This window comes from Aulonocara stuartgranti (genome assembly GCF_965226115.1).
Source record: "Aulonocara stuartgranti genome assembly, chromosome: 4".
Classification (NCBI taxonomy): domain Eukaryota; kingdom Metazoa; phylum Chordata; class Actinopteri; order Cichliformes; family Cichlidae; genus Aulonocara; species Aulonocara stuartgranti.
In genome coordinates this window covers 36,702,641-36,718,153 of record NC_138942.1, presented here as the reverse complement: position 1 = coordinate 36,718,153, position 15,513 = coordinate 36,702,641, and the positions used below count along the sequence as shown (strand labels likewise).

The 15,513-nt window shown below is 41.6% G+C and overlaps 1 protein-coding gene across 1 annotated transcript; it reads right to left on the bottom strand.

Moving 5' to 3' along the window:
- Nucleotides 1-1,574: 1,574 nt before the first annotated feature.
- On the bottom strand, nucleotides 1,575-3,108 carry LOC309705005 (uncharacterized protein). The gene is made up of 2 exons (XM_082530599.1): nucleotides 2,874-3,108; nucleotides 1,575-2,599 (listed from the first exon to the last, which is right to left on the bottom strand). Exons 1-2 carry the CDS (start codon nucleotides 3,071-3,073, stop codon nucleotides 2,404-2,406), a joined length of 396 nt encoding a protein of 131 aa, XP_082386725.1. The 5' UTR covers nucleotides 3,074-3,108; the 3' UTR covers nucleotides 1,575-2,403.
- Between the last annotated feature and the right edge of the window lie 12,405 nt (nucleotides 3,109-15,513).

The window sequence follows — 15,513 nt, the reverse complement described above, 5'->3', positions numbered from 1 at the left end:
ACCAGCTGCATTTAATGAAGGAGTTTGAATTTACTTTACAACAGCTGCTGTTGTTTCCTGTCTGCATTCATGTTCTTAACTGTACTCCACACATTCTGAACTGGTGTACCGTAATTGTCGGGCTATAAGCCGCTACTTTTTGCACAAGCTTTGAGCCCTGCGGCTTTTAGTCAGGTGCGGCTTTTCTATGGATTGTCCATGAGCGGATTTGTTTTGTTTGTTCCGCTGTTGTACGGCACTACGTTGCCTGGCGGAAGGATCGGGGTTCAAGAGTGGTATGTTGGTCACATGTCCATCCGTCAGGCAACGTAGTGCCATACGAGGTAGCGCGAAAAACAAACTTCAAAGTAGCGCTACCCGTTCAGCTGGAGGCCTGGATGATGAGCGGCGATAAACTTGCAAAAAGCAAGTTATGCCCAACTCCACCATTGGATTCTGACAGCGTGGAAAAGTGTGAAAACATCCACGATCACCAACAGATTTCGAAGGGCTGAATGCTGCATGATGGAGAGGAGGACACCGCCACGGCCCTTCTGAGGGTGTTCGACTCTGACACTGACAACGAGGATTTCTTTGGTTTTGAAAGTGACAACGAAAGAAAGAAGCTGAGAGTGGATGACGAAGCCACCCTGAGCCTGTTTGTTTCCAACACTGGAGGAGAGGACTTTGGTGGTTTTAGTGCGCAGGAAGAAGAGAAAGATGGTGAAGGACTGACTTTTCTTCTTGTTAAAGCCGTGTCACTGCACCTGAGCCTAAAAGGTAGTCCGAATCAATTGTTCTGGTGTGCTGTAGGTTATTGTTATGTACTACATTTGTTACTCATTTATGAAGCACAGTACATGTTTTGTACTTGTAATTACCGCTACTTGTACATATACCTAAAAAGTTATGCAAATATGTACCCATAACTTGTTTTTCAAAATATTAATAAAAGGGGTGTGTCTCCAAACAGCCGTCTCTTTCCTGACAATTCGCTTTGTGCATATTCTCTTACATATGATAAGTCAACATTGAAACACCTGCGGCTTTTAGTCAGGTGCGGCTAATGTATGTACAAAACAGGATTTTCCCCTGATTTTAGCTTGTGCGGCTAATATTCAGGTGCGCTCTGTAGTCTGGGAAATACGGTAGTTCTTCCTAAAGTACTGCAGTATTCCTGCCAGTACATCCTTTTAGTTTTCCTAACTGTTTCCTCTGATGCTCGTTGCTATTCTTTCCTCAATGCAAATTCATGCTAAGCTCCTTCATATCCATCCCTGTTTCTAAACCTGTAATAATTGCTTTAATGTGTCTTTGGCCTAATTATGAGTCTGTCCATATGTTTGTAGTTCTCCACTTGCTTTGGTTTCTTAGCTCTGATTCTCTCAAATTTATCCTTGAAATCATTTACTGGCATCTCTCCCTCTCACTCCCACTATCCCCAGAACACCAGAGTATTCATCTCCTGGTTTATCCTATGGCCTCTTTGCATTTTCTCCAATCATCCCTGTTTCTAGAGTCTCGCCCCATCTGCAGGCAGTCCAAGAGAAACTGCCTCTGCCATTTTCTTCTTCTTAATCTTTGATTTTTCTCTTCACTTTCTCCATTGGGTCTTCTTAGACGCACTTTCCAGAAAGCAGCAACATTTTTTGTGCCCCATTTTTCAAATTGTGCATCTTACTTCAGCTTAATGTGTTTCCTGTTTTGTTTTTACACAGGTCATGTAAAAGAAATCCTACCAGAGACTCGACAAAGCTGAACTGAAAGACAGCACAGGCAATAAATCAGAGCAGCACAGAACTTAAGCTCATGGTCCATAGAAGCTGGGCTCTACAGGTGTACCAGGACAAGCTTAGTGTAAGTCCCTCGAAAAAGTTTCACTTGTGCTGTTTCGGTGTAAATTACTGGTTTGTTTGAACAATTTCATCAGCTGAACCATAAATACTCCAAAACAATTTCTTTGTGACTCAGTGTGATTTTTCATTTTGTAATATTAGCATGTCAAACTCTACATTCTCTACACAGATGAGAAATGAAGTGTATTTAATAATAAAAGTTATCTCTCAGAGACAAAGTTAGTGTCTCATTCAGGTCTGTATCTGAGTAGCCTCAGACACATGCAGTGCTCATATTTTCTGTTTTGTGTGTCACTCAGACCTCTTCCTGACAGGGGCAGCAATTTCATTTAAAGTCCCATTCACTGATACAGGCTGCTGGAGCTCCAACCAGGAGGGTACACACATGATCCAGGGAAAAAAATTATATATGGTCTCTTAGATAAATATTAAGAGGTCCTGTGTTTTACTAAAAAATCAAAGTAGTAAAACACAGGACCTTTGGGTTAGATATAAGGTGATTTGACAAATCATGTCTGTTGTAAATGAGTAAGCCATTTATCGACCTGACTCAGGTTTTAAATCATCATCAGAAAAGACTGAATCCTGACCTGAGAATCCCAAGTGTACACTTTGGACTTTCCACTGCAGAAAATAGAAGCTTCAGTCCTGAATCCTGCAGGTTGTTGTTACCCAGATCCAGCTCTGTCAGACGGGAGGACTGGGAGCTCAGGACTGAGGACAGAGCTTCACAGCTTCTGTCTGACAGGTTACAGCCACTCAGTCTGAAGAAAGGATGACAAGAAGACATGAAACACTTGTGTTAAAGTATATTCATGGTGCCATGAGGAGCTACTACATTTACAATATTTCAACACTGTTTCAGGACATGCTGGAATCCTTATTGCCTCATGTTACAAAAGACAAATGTGGCAGTTTACTGTGACTTGCATGGATTCATTAAAAAAACAAAACATAAACACTGTTAATTTTTTCCAAATGAAATTGATTAAATGATGTTAATTGATGAAAAAAAAAATCGATATTGCTTGATCTGACCTCAGCGTTTCCAGTTTGCAGTATTGACTCTTCATCCCAGCAGACAGAAGCTTCACTCCTGAATCCTGCAGGTTGTTGTTACCCAGGTCCAGCTCTGTCAGACGGGAGGACTGGGAGCTCAGGACTGAGGACAGAGCTTCACAGCTTCTGTCTGACAGGTTACAGCCACTCAGTCTGAAGAAAGGATGACAAGAAGACATGAAACACTTGTGTTAAAGTATATTCATGGTGCCATGAGGAGCTACTACATTTACAATATTTCAACACTGTTTCAGGACATGCTGGAATCCTTATTGCCTCATGTTACAAAAGACAAATGTGGCAGTTTACTGTGACTTGCATGGATTCATTAAAAAAACAAAACATAAACACTGTTAATTTTTTCCAAATGAAATTGATTAAATGATGTTAATTGATGAAAAAAAAATCGATATTGCTTGATCTGACCTCAGCGTTTCCAGTTTGCAGTATTGACTCTTCATCCCAGCAGACAGAAGCTTCACTCCTGAATCCTGCAGGTTGTTGTTACCCAGGTCCAGCTCTGTCAGATGGGAGGACTGGGAGCTCAGGACTGAGGACAGAGCTTCACAGCTTCTGTCTGACAGGTTACAGCCACTCAGTCTGAAATCAAGGTGGAAGGGAGACAAGATCAACCAAACAAATCAGAGCTTTATTGCTTTTTTATTGTTTTTAAGCAGAAATCAGTGAGGTGCTGGTAGATTCTGTTCTTTTGGTTTATTACCCAACAACACACACATACACTAATATTTGTGACTTTTGTAATAGTAGCATTTACAATGCAAAGCAACAGCGATCACAGATTGAAGGGGCCTGAATAAAACTACAATGCAGTGATTTTTAAGATGACCTGTTCTTCCAATTTCCAACAACAGATTTCTCCAACCTTACAGTTAAAAATAATTCTTTATCTCATACTGAATCTTGGTGCAACTCCCCCCAGTTTATTAAAATGAAGAGGTACTGAAGTTGCTGTAAGTGATGTGTGATGCCACTGATTTCCTTTCTGATCCAATACAAAGTAAAATTCAGGCTGGTATCTGCGATACTGATGAAAACTATTCCTTCAGAATCAATACAAGACATCATAAGAAAATATGATGTTTTGTATAACATAAAAAGCCTGAATTTTAAAATATTCAGTTAATAATCAAAAACAGATGTGACTGAAAATAATAAAACTGAGAAACATTTTATGGCCATTCGATCCTTTTACAACCATTGCAAGAGCTTGGTTGGCATAGCCGGCAATACGTTGGATAGTAATAAGTCCGGTGGGTGATGGGCTCCACCAGGGCTGCCCTTTGTCACCGATTCTGTTCATAAATTTTATGTTTAAAGGCTGTATCAAAAGTTCATTCAAGTTACAATATTGTGGTCAAAAGTTCTCCTTTTTTCTTTTATACTATACAACTACGCTGTCTCATGGTTTTAGGACATGGATCTGTCATGGAAGAAATCTATGACCACTTTTAATCAACATTTTAAAAATAAACATGATCACAGATTTACTCACAGAGCCTTGTTGGAGGCTTTGACCACTGGCAGCAGCCTCAGAAGAGCCTCCTCTGAAGCAGAGTATTTCTTCAGGTCAAACACATCCAGATCTTCTTCTGATGACAGTAAGATGAAGACCAGAGCTGACCACTGAGCAGGAGACAGTTTACCTGTGGAGAGACTTCCTGATCTCAGGGACTGTTGGATCTCCTCCACTAGAGAACGATCATCCAGTTCATTCAGACAGTGGATCAGATTGATGCTTTTCTCTGCAGACAGATTCTCACTGAGCTTCTCCTTGATGTACTGGACTGTTTCCTGATTGGTCTGTGAGCTACTTCCTGTCTGTGTCAGCAGACCTCGTAGGAGAGTCTGATTGGTCTGCAGTGAAAGACCCAGGAGGAAGCGGAGGAACAAGTCCAGGTGTCCATTTGGACTCTGTAAGGCCTTGTTCACAGCACTCTGGTGGAGAGATTGAAGTTTTAGTTTGTTAAATAGTTTAGACCATGTAGAGGTTGTTTGTTGTTGTTCCAGCAGATTGAGTCCAGAGTTGATGAAGGTCAGATGGACATGAAGAGCAGCCAGAAACTCCTGAACACTCAGATGGATGAAGCAGAACACCTTGTTCTGGTACAGTCCGCTCTCCTCTTTAAAGATCTGTGTGAACACTCCTGAGTACACTGAGGCTGCTCTGATATCGATGCCACACTCTGTCAGGTCTGATTCATAGAAGATCAGGTTTCCTTTCTGCAGCTGATCAAAAGCCAGTTTTCCCAGAGACTCCATCATCTTCCTGCTCTCTGGACTCCAGTGTGGATCTGTCTCAGCTCCTCCATCATACTTGACCTTCTTCACTTTGGCCTGAACCACCAGGAAGTGGATGTACATCTCAGTCAGGGTCTTGGGCAGCTGTCGTCCCTCTCTGGTTTCCAGCACATCCTCCAGAACTGTAGCAGTGATCCAGCAGAAGACTGGGATGTGGCACATGATGTGGAGGCTTCGTGAAGTCTTGATGTGGGAGATGATCCTGCTGGCCTGCTCCTCATCTCTGAATCTCTTCCTGAAGTACTCCTCCTTCTGTGGGTTAGTGAACCCTCTGACCTCTGTCACCATGCCAACACAGTCAGGAGGGATCTGATTGGCTGCTGCAGGTCGTGTGGTTATCCAGAGGCGAGCAGAGGGAAGCAGTTTCCCCCTGATGAGGTTTATCAGCAGCACATCCACTGAGGTGGACTTTCTAGGGTCAGTTAGGATTGTAGTTTTGTGGAAGTCCAGAGGAAGTCGACACTCATCCAGACCATCAAAGATGAACACAACCTGGAAGTCTTCAAAGCTGCAGATTCCTGCTTCTTTGGTTTCAGTAAAGAAGTGATGAACAAGTCCCACCAAGCTGAACTCTTCCTCTTTCAGCACATTCAGCTCTCTGAAAGTGAATGGAAATATGAACTGGATGTCCTGGTTGGCTTTGTCTTCAGCCCAGTCCAGGCTGTATTTCTGTGTTAAGACTGTTTTCCCAATGCCAGCCACTCCCTTTGTCAGCACTGTTCTGATTGGTTCATCTCTTCCAGGTGAGGCTTTAAAGATGTCTTCTTGTCTGATGGTTGTTTCTGGTCTGTCTGGTTTCCTGGATGCTGTTTCAATCTGTCTGACCTCATGTTCATCATTGACCTCTGCAGTCCCTCCCTCTGTGATGTAGAGCTCTGTGTAGATCTGATTCAGGAGGGTTGGGTTTCCTGCTTTAGCGATGCCCTCAAACACACACTGGAACTTCTTCTTCAGGGTGGATTTAAGGTTACGATGACAAACTGCAGCTTGAAGTTCTGAATGAGAAGAAAAATAAACACTCAATTCCAAAAAGAACTAATCTTTAAAACATGTTGCTCCATCTTCCATCTCTGGAAAATGTCTCATTTATCCAGCAGCTTAAATCTTTAGATAAATCCTCTTACTGCTCTGCAGACGGTCAGCCAGCTCCTCCTGCTTCATTCTCCTCAGGAAGTCCACTGTGATCTTCACAAACGCCTCTCTGCTGCTGCTCCTCTGACTCTCTAAGCATTCTGGGTAATCTGGACTCAGAACCTTCTGGATCTTCTTCAGCTCGTTCTTCACAAAAGTGATGATGTTGTCCTCCAGCAGCTGGAACAGAATATTTATGAATGAGCCAATCAGACTGAAATCATGGAGCCAAACATCAGATCCATGTTGGACACACTGACGATCCACTGGTCTACAAAGAGCAGCATGGAGATGACTGTGAACAGAACAGATGTAACAGTAGTTGTTGTACATGTACAGACCATAAATATGGAGTCCAGCTGTGTTTGATGCTGCTGGGCAGACTGACCACTGGGAACCTCTGAGCTCTGCTGCTCCACTCTGTGGAGGAACCATGAAGGATTAGATCAACACAGGATAAAGATCCAGGAGTTTCTGCTCAAATAACTTCATCTGAATCAAGTCTGTCAAGTTTTAAACTCTCAGATTGTGAACATATCAGTAATTTTCAGTCTGTTTTCATGGACGTCCTTTCAGTGGTGATGTCAGGGATGATTTTGAAGAAGCTCATCAAACTGAACCATCAGCAGATCACTGCTCCAAAACCAGAACATGATCCGAGTCTCCCTCCACCACCAGAACACCAGCTTTACTAACGTGGTAGATCAGTGTAGTACAGATCAATAACTGATGAGTCATTTGATCAAAATCACTGAGTGCTTCACGTCTGACCCTCTGATGCTTCTGTAGACATTTTGCATATTTAATGAATGTCTGACAGTTTTACATTCATTCTATGAACACAGTGGAAATGTTGTGTTATAGTCTCCATGTTGTTTCCAGCATCATAAATTCTTAAGTTCAGAAAATTAGATTCTTTCTTCACAGCTGAAAAACAACAACATTTATTCTCTATTGAAATCTGCATCGTCCACTCCAAAGGTCACAATCTGAAGGTAACATCTGGTTTTGTTCCCTGTGGTTAACTCTGAGCATCAGTATGGTGGGATTTATCCACTACATCCACACCACTGTGGTTCAGTGTTGTCCTGATGGAGTAACAGCAGCCAGTATGATCCAGGCTTTAGCTGCTGGGTCTCTGTGTGACCTCTCAGACTGTTTAACAGATCAGACACAAAGAGAATCAGAGCAGCTCTGTTCTTTAAAGACAAACATGAACCCACTCAGGTCACACTTTCCCCACAGATATGAGCATCACTGTCCTCAAACAGCAAATGACCAAGTCGAACATTTGGATCTTTTCTCTTTCATTGTTTTCTTTTTAATGAATCTTTGTAACAATCTGAGGATGTTTCAGGTCATATTTATCCAGGAAACACAAACATGTAAAGGAGTCATCACAGCTCTCTGACCTCGTTGCTCCAGGTTCACCACTGAAGTCTGGAGGATTTAGATCTTTGGACCGGTCACTCCTCACAGACGGACAGCTGGACCCTGCAGACTGTGACCTCTGACCTCTGCAGACACAAACATGATTGAAGCAGCTGTGATCACACAGACTGCAGATAATGCAGCTGTTTCCTGTCAGTAACATCCTCTTAGATTAGAGTTCAGCTTTTTACAGGAAAACTGGACAAAACTGATTTTTGTTACAAACTCATTTTCATTTCCTCTCAGCTCACAAACACAGTCAGACAATCAACCAGAGTCAACACTGATTATAATGTCAGTGCAGAATTATTTCTGTTACTCAGTGAGTTCAGCTCTCTGACCTCGTTGCTCCAGGTTCACCACTGAACTCTGGATTATAATCTTTGGACCGGTCACTCCTCACAGACGGACAGCTGGACCCTGCAGACTCTGCTCTGTCCTCCTCTTCCTCCATCATCGTCTTCAGTCAGTCTGAGAGGTAAACCACAAACACTCAGTGAGTTCACATTAACAGGAGGAACTGAGTTACAGTCGCTGACCTCTGACCTGTCATGTGACCATGAAACCAGGTCAATATGTCTGTAGGTTCAGTCATCCAGGTCATGTGATCTAAGGAGCTTGGAGAGAAAAGAGACGTCTTTAAGTTTCTGGAAGACGTTTCATCTGAGAAGCTTCTTCAGCTCTAAAACCAAACGGTGGAGAGTCCCAGATATTTAAACCTGAGAGGGAAAGAAAGCATGTCGCTGACCCACCACTGATGTTATTTCAAGGAGGAAACTGAGAGCCTTTGCACCAGGAGCACAAACATCAGCTCCAGCAATGATCCACTGATGTGTTTTTATTCCATGTATGAATGTTGTTATTGACAGAGATGACGTTTGTGTGTCAGTGATGCAGTGACTGTTGTTGTTACCTGTACAGGCTGGTTAGACTCTATGAAACAGATCATACAGATCTCTGCATGTTAGAAGAGACTATTAAAGGTCATGAATGAGACAAAGGCAGGGAGGCGTCCTTTACAGCTAAACAGCAGAGTGAGAGAACAGCCAGCACCTCTACATTTATCACATTATACAGCACATGTATGATACTGACAGGGATGAGAAGAATTTAGTGATTCTGATCCCATCATTGATATTACTTATTGATTCTCAGTAGCTCTGCTCTGACAGTCACCACCATCACTGAGCAGCATATCAAAGACATTTGTGCACATTAACTGCATGTTGTGGCTCAAATGTTTGTGCATGTTGGAGGCATTTCCTCTTTGTTGTGATCAGTGTTGGTCATTACTCAAAACAGTCATTATTACACATATTACACAGAACACTTTGATTAAAAGTAATGGAGTACGTTACTTCATTACTCCTCATAACATTACTTTGATGTTACTGTGTGAAATGAACAAATGAGCATGTAACAACATAAAGCTGAGGTACAGCCCCACACACCAACACAGATCCTGATGAGGTCACGTGATGTTTCTCTGAGTGTTTATGAACACAAATCAAAGATGAAACAGCACAAAGACACTTCAAAGTGATTCTACTGTAGAAACATGAACAGGTAGAAACCTGCAGCCTGACTGCTCATCACTTTGTTACCTGTTCAAGTTCAGCAGCAGCAGCTCACTTTATCACGGTGCTGGTCTGGGGTCAGTGTTTACTCAGCTTTAACCTCACTCTGGGTTCTTGGCTAGCCTAGCTTTAGCTTAGTGTTAGCATGCTGTGTGCTAGCTTAGCGTCAGAGCTCTGCAGGTGTCTCGTGTGTAAATATTAATCACAGTGACAGTAAAGGCGGTAAAGGGCTGTGACGTCATCACGTACGCTGCGTCCTCTGTGGGCTCTGAGTGAACTCAAAGTACAAACTACAAGTACACAAACACGAACGTAGCTCAGAGTGGCGGACACACTCGGCCTCGTTGGTCCAGCTGTGAGTCCGTTACCGTGAACTATGGAGCGGCAGATTTGTGCTGAACTAAGCTGCACACAGCTGATGTTAGCCAGGAAACATTACACACTGACTTTAATGGAGAGACCGGAAATACAAACACACACAGTTTGTTGTGTGAAGAAATCAAACACGAGCTGAACAAACAGTAAAGTTCCTAAAGACAAACTGTTAAAGGAGGAAACAAAGCAAACTTACAGTTTCTTCACACACCAACAACAAGCTCCACTCCACACCTGGACACTATTGATGTGCGGATCGATCCTGAAATATCGATTCCTCCGATACCAATCATTTATGTTCTAGAATCGATTCTCACATTAAAATATCGATATTTTAGTAATTTAGAGTAAATTTGTAGTTTATCATTAACAGGAACACAGTGGAAAGAAACTATAACATTCGGATTGCCTACATTCAAAGGAACTACTTCCTCTTCCGCCTTTCATAGTCATGTGCGAAATACGGCTGTATAAACGTCTCGCAGCCCCTTGGCGTGCGCACTCACAACAATGGCTGAGCGTAATTGTGCGGATGTATTTTACCTCCACAAACAGCTGAGCCGTGGTTTTCAATAAATGTGGCAAAAAAAGTGAGGTGTTGTGGCCATACTTGCCAACCTTGAGACCTCAGAATTAGGGAGACATTCAAAAGGGCTGTTTGGGCGGATAAATATATTTTACAGGGTTTATTTATCGGATAAAATACGTTAAATGTCACCGTTATTATTGGCCGGCCCGGAAACAGCGGGGGTGTCCAAATTCAGAGGCTGCTTCCACCTGAGGACCGGCCTTCGCGGTCTAAAGAAAGCCGGTGTTGTGCCAAAAAGTGATTGTCTGCCAGAAACTGATTGCCGTAGCGGGAGCGCGCGCAGCTGCTTAAAGCTGTAGCGCCCGGATTACTTGCGTTGCCAGCTACTTCCGTGCAACTGATATAACGGGCGGGGGGGCAAACCAACACATTTATGCCTTTGTTATTAGGCAAAGGTATGCATTTATGAAACTTCAACGTTTCTTGTAACTGAATTATGACGCTTTTCAGAACGTTGCTTTCGGTGTGTAGCGCAGTCACGAATGACTACACGCATCACGATGGAATAATTAATGCCTACAGGTTTAGTATGTCTACTCTCGTTGTTCATATTTGTTATAAGACTGTCGAATAGTAGTTAAAACAATAAAGACCATTTGTGCCAGTATCACCATGACTCTTTCTTGTTTGTTCAGAATAACGACTGAGAACATGGCATTTTAGCGCTACCAAAAAGTGATTGTGGCCTATAACTCGTCACTGAAACAATATTTCTGCTTCAAACTTGGCGGATGTCATTCAGAAGGGTCATATGCCAAATATTACATCTCAAACAGTCCCTTAGAACTGCTGGATAACCTGTAAAGGAACATTAACATTGATAATATGCCATTTTCAGCCTGCCAAAAAGTGATTGTGGCCTATATCCTGTCACTGAAGCAATGTTTCTGCTTCAAACTTGGTGGATGTCATTCAGAAGGGTCCTATGTGACATATTATATCTCAAACACTCTCCAAGAACTGCTGAAAAACTTTTAAAATAACATTAATACCGATAATATCTCATTTTCAACCTGCCAAAAAGTGATTGTGGCCTATATCTAGTTAATGAAATACTATTTCTGCTTCAAACTTGCTGCATGTCATTCTGAAGGGTCCTATGTGACATATTATATCTCAAACAGTCCCTTAGAACTGCTGGATAACCTGTAAAGGAACATTAACATTGATAATATGCCATTTTCAGCCTGCCAAAAAGTGATTGTGGCCTATATCCTGTCACTGAAGCAATGTTTCTGCTTCAAACTTGTTGGGTATCATCCAAAAGGATGATATGTGGCACATCATATCCCAAACAGTCCCTTAGAACTGCTGGATAACCCGTAAAGGAACATTAACATTGATAATATGCAATTTTCAACCTGCCAAAAAGTGATTGCCGCCTATATCTTGTCACTGAAACAATATTTATTACGCACATAATGACATGACATTTCTTTTTAAAAATAAAAATAAAAAACTTTTAGATTGTATACATTGTCTTATCTAAATATAAGTATAATTTCACGTTTTGGAAAGTTTTCATTCATTCTTTAATAAAATATTTCTGATGTTTTAGAATATTACTTTTTCTTTTCCCTTTAAAAAATGTTTTTCCGATTTAAATTTACTCAACATCCTGTTGTTTTGCTTAGAGCTCAATTGGTAGGCCTAAAGTGCTTCAATTAGCCGAGTGTAAGAAAAGCGTTACAGAGTCATGGACCTCACTCTTTATTCCGATATCCTGTCGTTTAAAACCAATGGAACCTTGCCTAGTGGGTTTTCCACCACACAAAAGTGCAATTTTCGTCGAAAGGCAAAGAACTTTGAGGTTCAAGGTGAGTTTGTCGAATGTTTTACGTAATTTTTTAGCTTTCCACTGTTTGCCAAATTTGAGTTTAATTAACAGCTGCGCACAACAGCGAACAAAAGTAGGGCATCCTAGTTACGTCTCTTGAGGAATACATAATTTTCAGCAGAATGTGTCACATATGATCCTTCTGAATGACATCAGTCAAGTTTGAAGTAGAAATATTGTTTCAGTGACAAGTTATGGTCCACAATCACTTTTTGGCAGGCTGAAAATGGCATATTATAGGTATTATTGTCCCTTTAAAAGTTATTCAGCAGTTCTAAGGGACTGGTGGAGATATAATATTTGACATATGACCCATCTGAATGACTTCCAGCAAGTCTGAAGCAGAAATATTGTTTCAGTGACAAGTTATGGTCCACAATCACTTTTTGGCAGGTCGAAAATGGCATGTTATGGGTATTAATGGTCCTTTAATAGTTATTCAACAGTCCTTAGAGACTGTTTGAGATATAATGTGTCACATGTAACCCTTTTGGATGATACCCAACAAGTTTGATGCAGAAATATTGTTTCAGTGACAAGATATAGGCGGCAATCACTTTTTGGCAGGCTGAAAATGGCATATTATCAATGTTAATGTTCCTTTACAGGTTATCCAGCAGTTCTAAGGGACTGTTTGAGATATAATATGTCACATAGGACCCTTCAGAATGACATGCAGCAAGTTTGAAGCAGAAATAGTATTTCATTAACTAGATATAGGCCACAATCACTTTTTGGCAGGTTGAAAATGAGATATTATCGGTATTAATGTTATTTTAAAAGTTTTTCAGCAGTTCTTGGAGAGTGTTTGAGATATAATATGTCACATAGGACCCTTCTGAATGACATCCACCAAGTTTGAAGCAGAAACATTGCTTCAGTGACAGGATATAGGCCACAATCACTTTTTGGCAGGCTGAAAATGGCATATTATCAATGTTAATGTTCCTTTACAGGTTATCCAGCAGTTCTAAGGGACTGTTTGAGATGTAATATTTGGCATATGACCCTTCTGAATGACATCCGCCAAGTTTGAAGCAGAAATATTGTTTCAGTGACGAGTTATAGGCCACAATCACTTTTTGGTAGCGCTAAAATGCCATGTTCTCAGTCGTTATTCTGAACAAACAAGAAAGAGTCATGGTGATACTGGCACAAATGGTCTTTATTGTTTTAACTACTATTCGACAGTCTTATAACAAATATGAACAACGAGAGTAGACATACTAAACCTGTAGGCATTAATTATTCCATCGTGATGCGTGTAGTCATTCGTGACTGCGCTACACACCGAAAGCAACGTTCTGAAAAGCGTCATAATTCAGTTACAAGAAACGTTGAAGTTTCATAAATGCATACCTTTGCCTAATAACAAAGGCATAAATGTGTTGGTTTGCCCCCCCGCCCGTTATATCAGTTGCACGGAAGTAGCTGGCAACGCAAGTAATCCGGGCGCTACAGCTTTAAGCAGCTGCGCGCGCTCCCGCTACGGCAATCAGTTTCTGGCAGACAATCACTTTTTGGCACAACACCTGGTAGTACGTCACGAGCTCCCTCGGTGGAGTGAAACTCTGCCGTCTGCTCCTTGCTGTCTAAAATATAACCGGACACTGACGTAAACTCTTCTGTTTAATCAGTTTTCTGTTTGACGTTTATTCAGCTGTGTGAAAACCCCGGAGGAACCCTCCCGAGGGAATAATAAAGTTTAATTTAATTTAATCTAATCTAATAACTTTAATCTCAGCCAAACCGATTTACTCACGAACAAATAAAACACTGAAAAAGCCAAACAAGAACGTTTTTAAGTTATCAAAGTGACTTGTACATCATGTTTAACCCGAGTGGTGAAAGACCGCGGGGTTTGAAGACGATGTGTCGGTCGGCTCAGATATTTGAAGTTTACACAGCTACATTCTCACCTGAAAATATGTTAAAAGTTTTTTTGCGACCCAGAAAGAGAAATAAGAGTGATATTAAAGCTAAGTCGCTGCCGTCATTGTTGGAAACTGGAATTGGCTGGGCCGCGCTATGAATTCTGTGATATGGTTTTTCAACTTTGTTGTCCGGGTGGAAAATCTGGAGAAAGGTGGGATTCTCCCGGAAAAATCGGGAGGGTTGGCATGTATGGTTGTGGCAACATCACTAACCTTGTCAAACACCTCAGAGTAAATCATATCACAAAATATGACGAGCGTATGTTGAGGCGAACTGAAGAGGAGGAGAGGGACAGGTGCTGCTAGGGTGAGAGTCTCTCACGGAGTCCTTTAGTCCTCCAGGCATAAATAAATAAATAAGGAAGCATGATAATATTTGATAATATTTCAGCCAGGATGCCGTCTCCAAGGAGACCTGCACCTCAGCGCTGAGCTCCACATCACGCCCTGTGAAAGCACAGATATAAATCTGCTGCAGTGAGAAGAACTTTACCCAACACAAGTGTAGAAGTAGACATTTGACTTTACCTACAACCTGTTAACAACAAAGCTTTCATTGCCTCTGCTGTTGATGTCATGTAGGACTAATCATACTTCACATCAGCCATGCACACGTCAGAGGATCTCCAGGCTTTCAGTAATAAAGCCAAGCAGATGATGTGAACATAGCAATAGTAAAACATGCATCATAATCAGCTGTATGTGTCGACTATGTGGCACCTCAGTCTTGTTGGCATGAAGAAAAGTTGTGTAACATGTAGCATAAGGGCTGCAAAGACATCATGTAGACAGCAGTCGTCTGTTAGTCGTAACGTATCTCCTGTTAAAGAGTTAAATGTGCGTTCTCCATCTCTGTCCTCTCACAGCTCGCCGTACACCAACTCCAGCTGTGGTAACCATGGCTGTGCCCATCAACACGCTGAAGCTGAGACGCCACCCGTCACTATGGCGACTCCAATAGGGTTACCTGTCAGCTGTGGACGCATGAAAGGAAAACAGCAGAAACACAGACATGTTTACTGGAACATTTCCTATTGACAGCTTTATGGAAAAGTGGGTTTAAACACTTTTCTATGTTTTATTTTGTTTATTTATGGATTTATTGTGAAAGGAATTTCAAAGGTTTAATTTGACCTTTCCCCTGTTTTTCATACAGACTGGAGACGAATGGATGGTGCTTTCTTTGTTTGTCTAAAGATAATGAATAAAACTCTACACACATCTTAAACCACCCTCCTTTCTATATATTTTGTTATATAAATGGAAAGTATATAAGACACAAACTGAGCTTATATGATACTAAGGACCCTGGAGGTCAGTCCACCTTTATAATTCAGCACAGCCTGGAGTCTTGGTCTTTTCTTGGATGTTGGTTCCCTTTGTTTCCATCCTCTGTTAAGATGTTTCAGTAATGTTGAGGTCTGGG

Coding starts and splice junctions, on each gene's coding strand:
- LOC309705005 (XM_082530599.1), bottom strand. CDS start 3,073: ATGTCTTCTTGTCATCCTTTCTTCAGACTGAGTGGCTGTAACCTGTCA. Junction 2,600..2,873: donor TGCAAACTGGAAACGCTGAG/GTCAGATCAAGC, acceptor TCCTTTCTTCAG/ACTGAGTGGCTGTAACCTGT.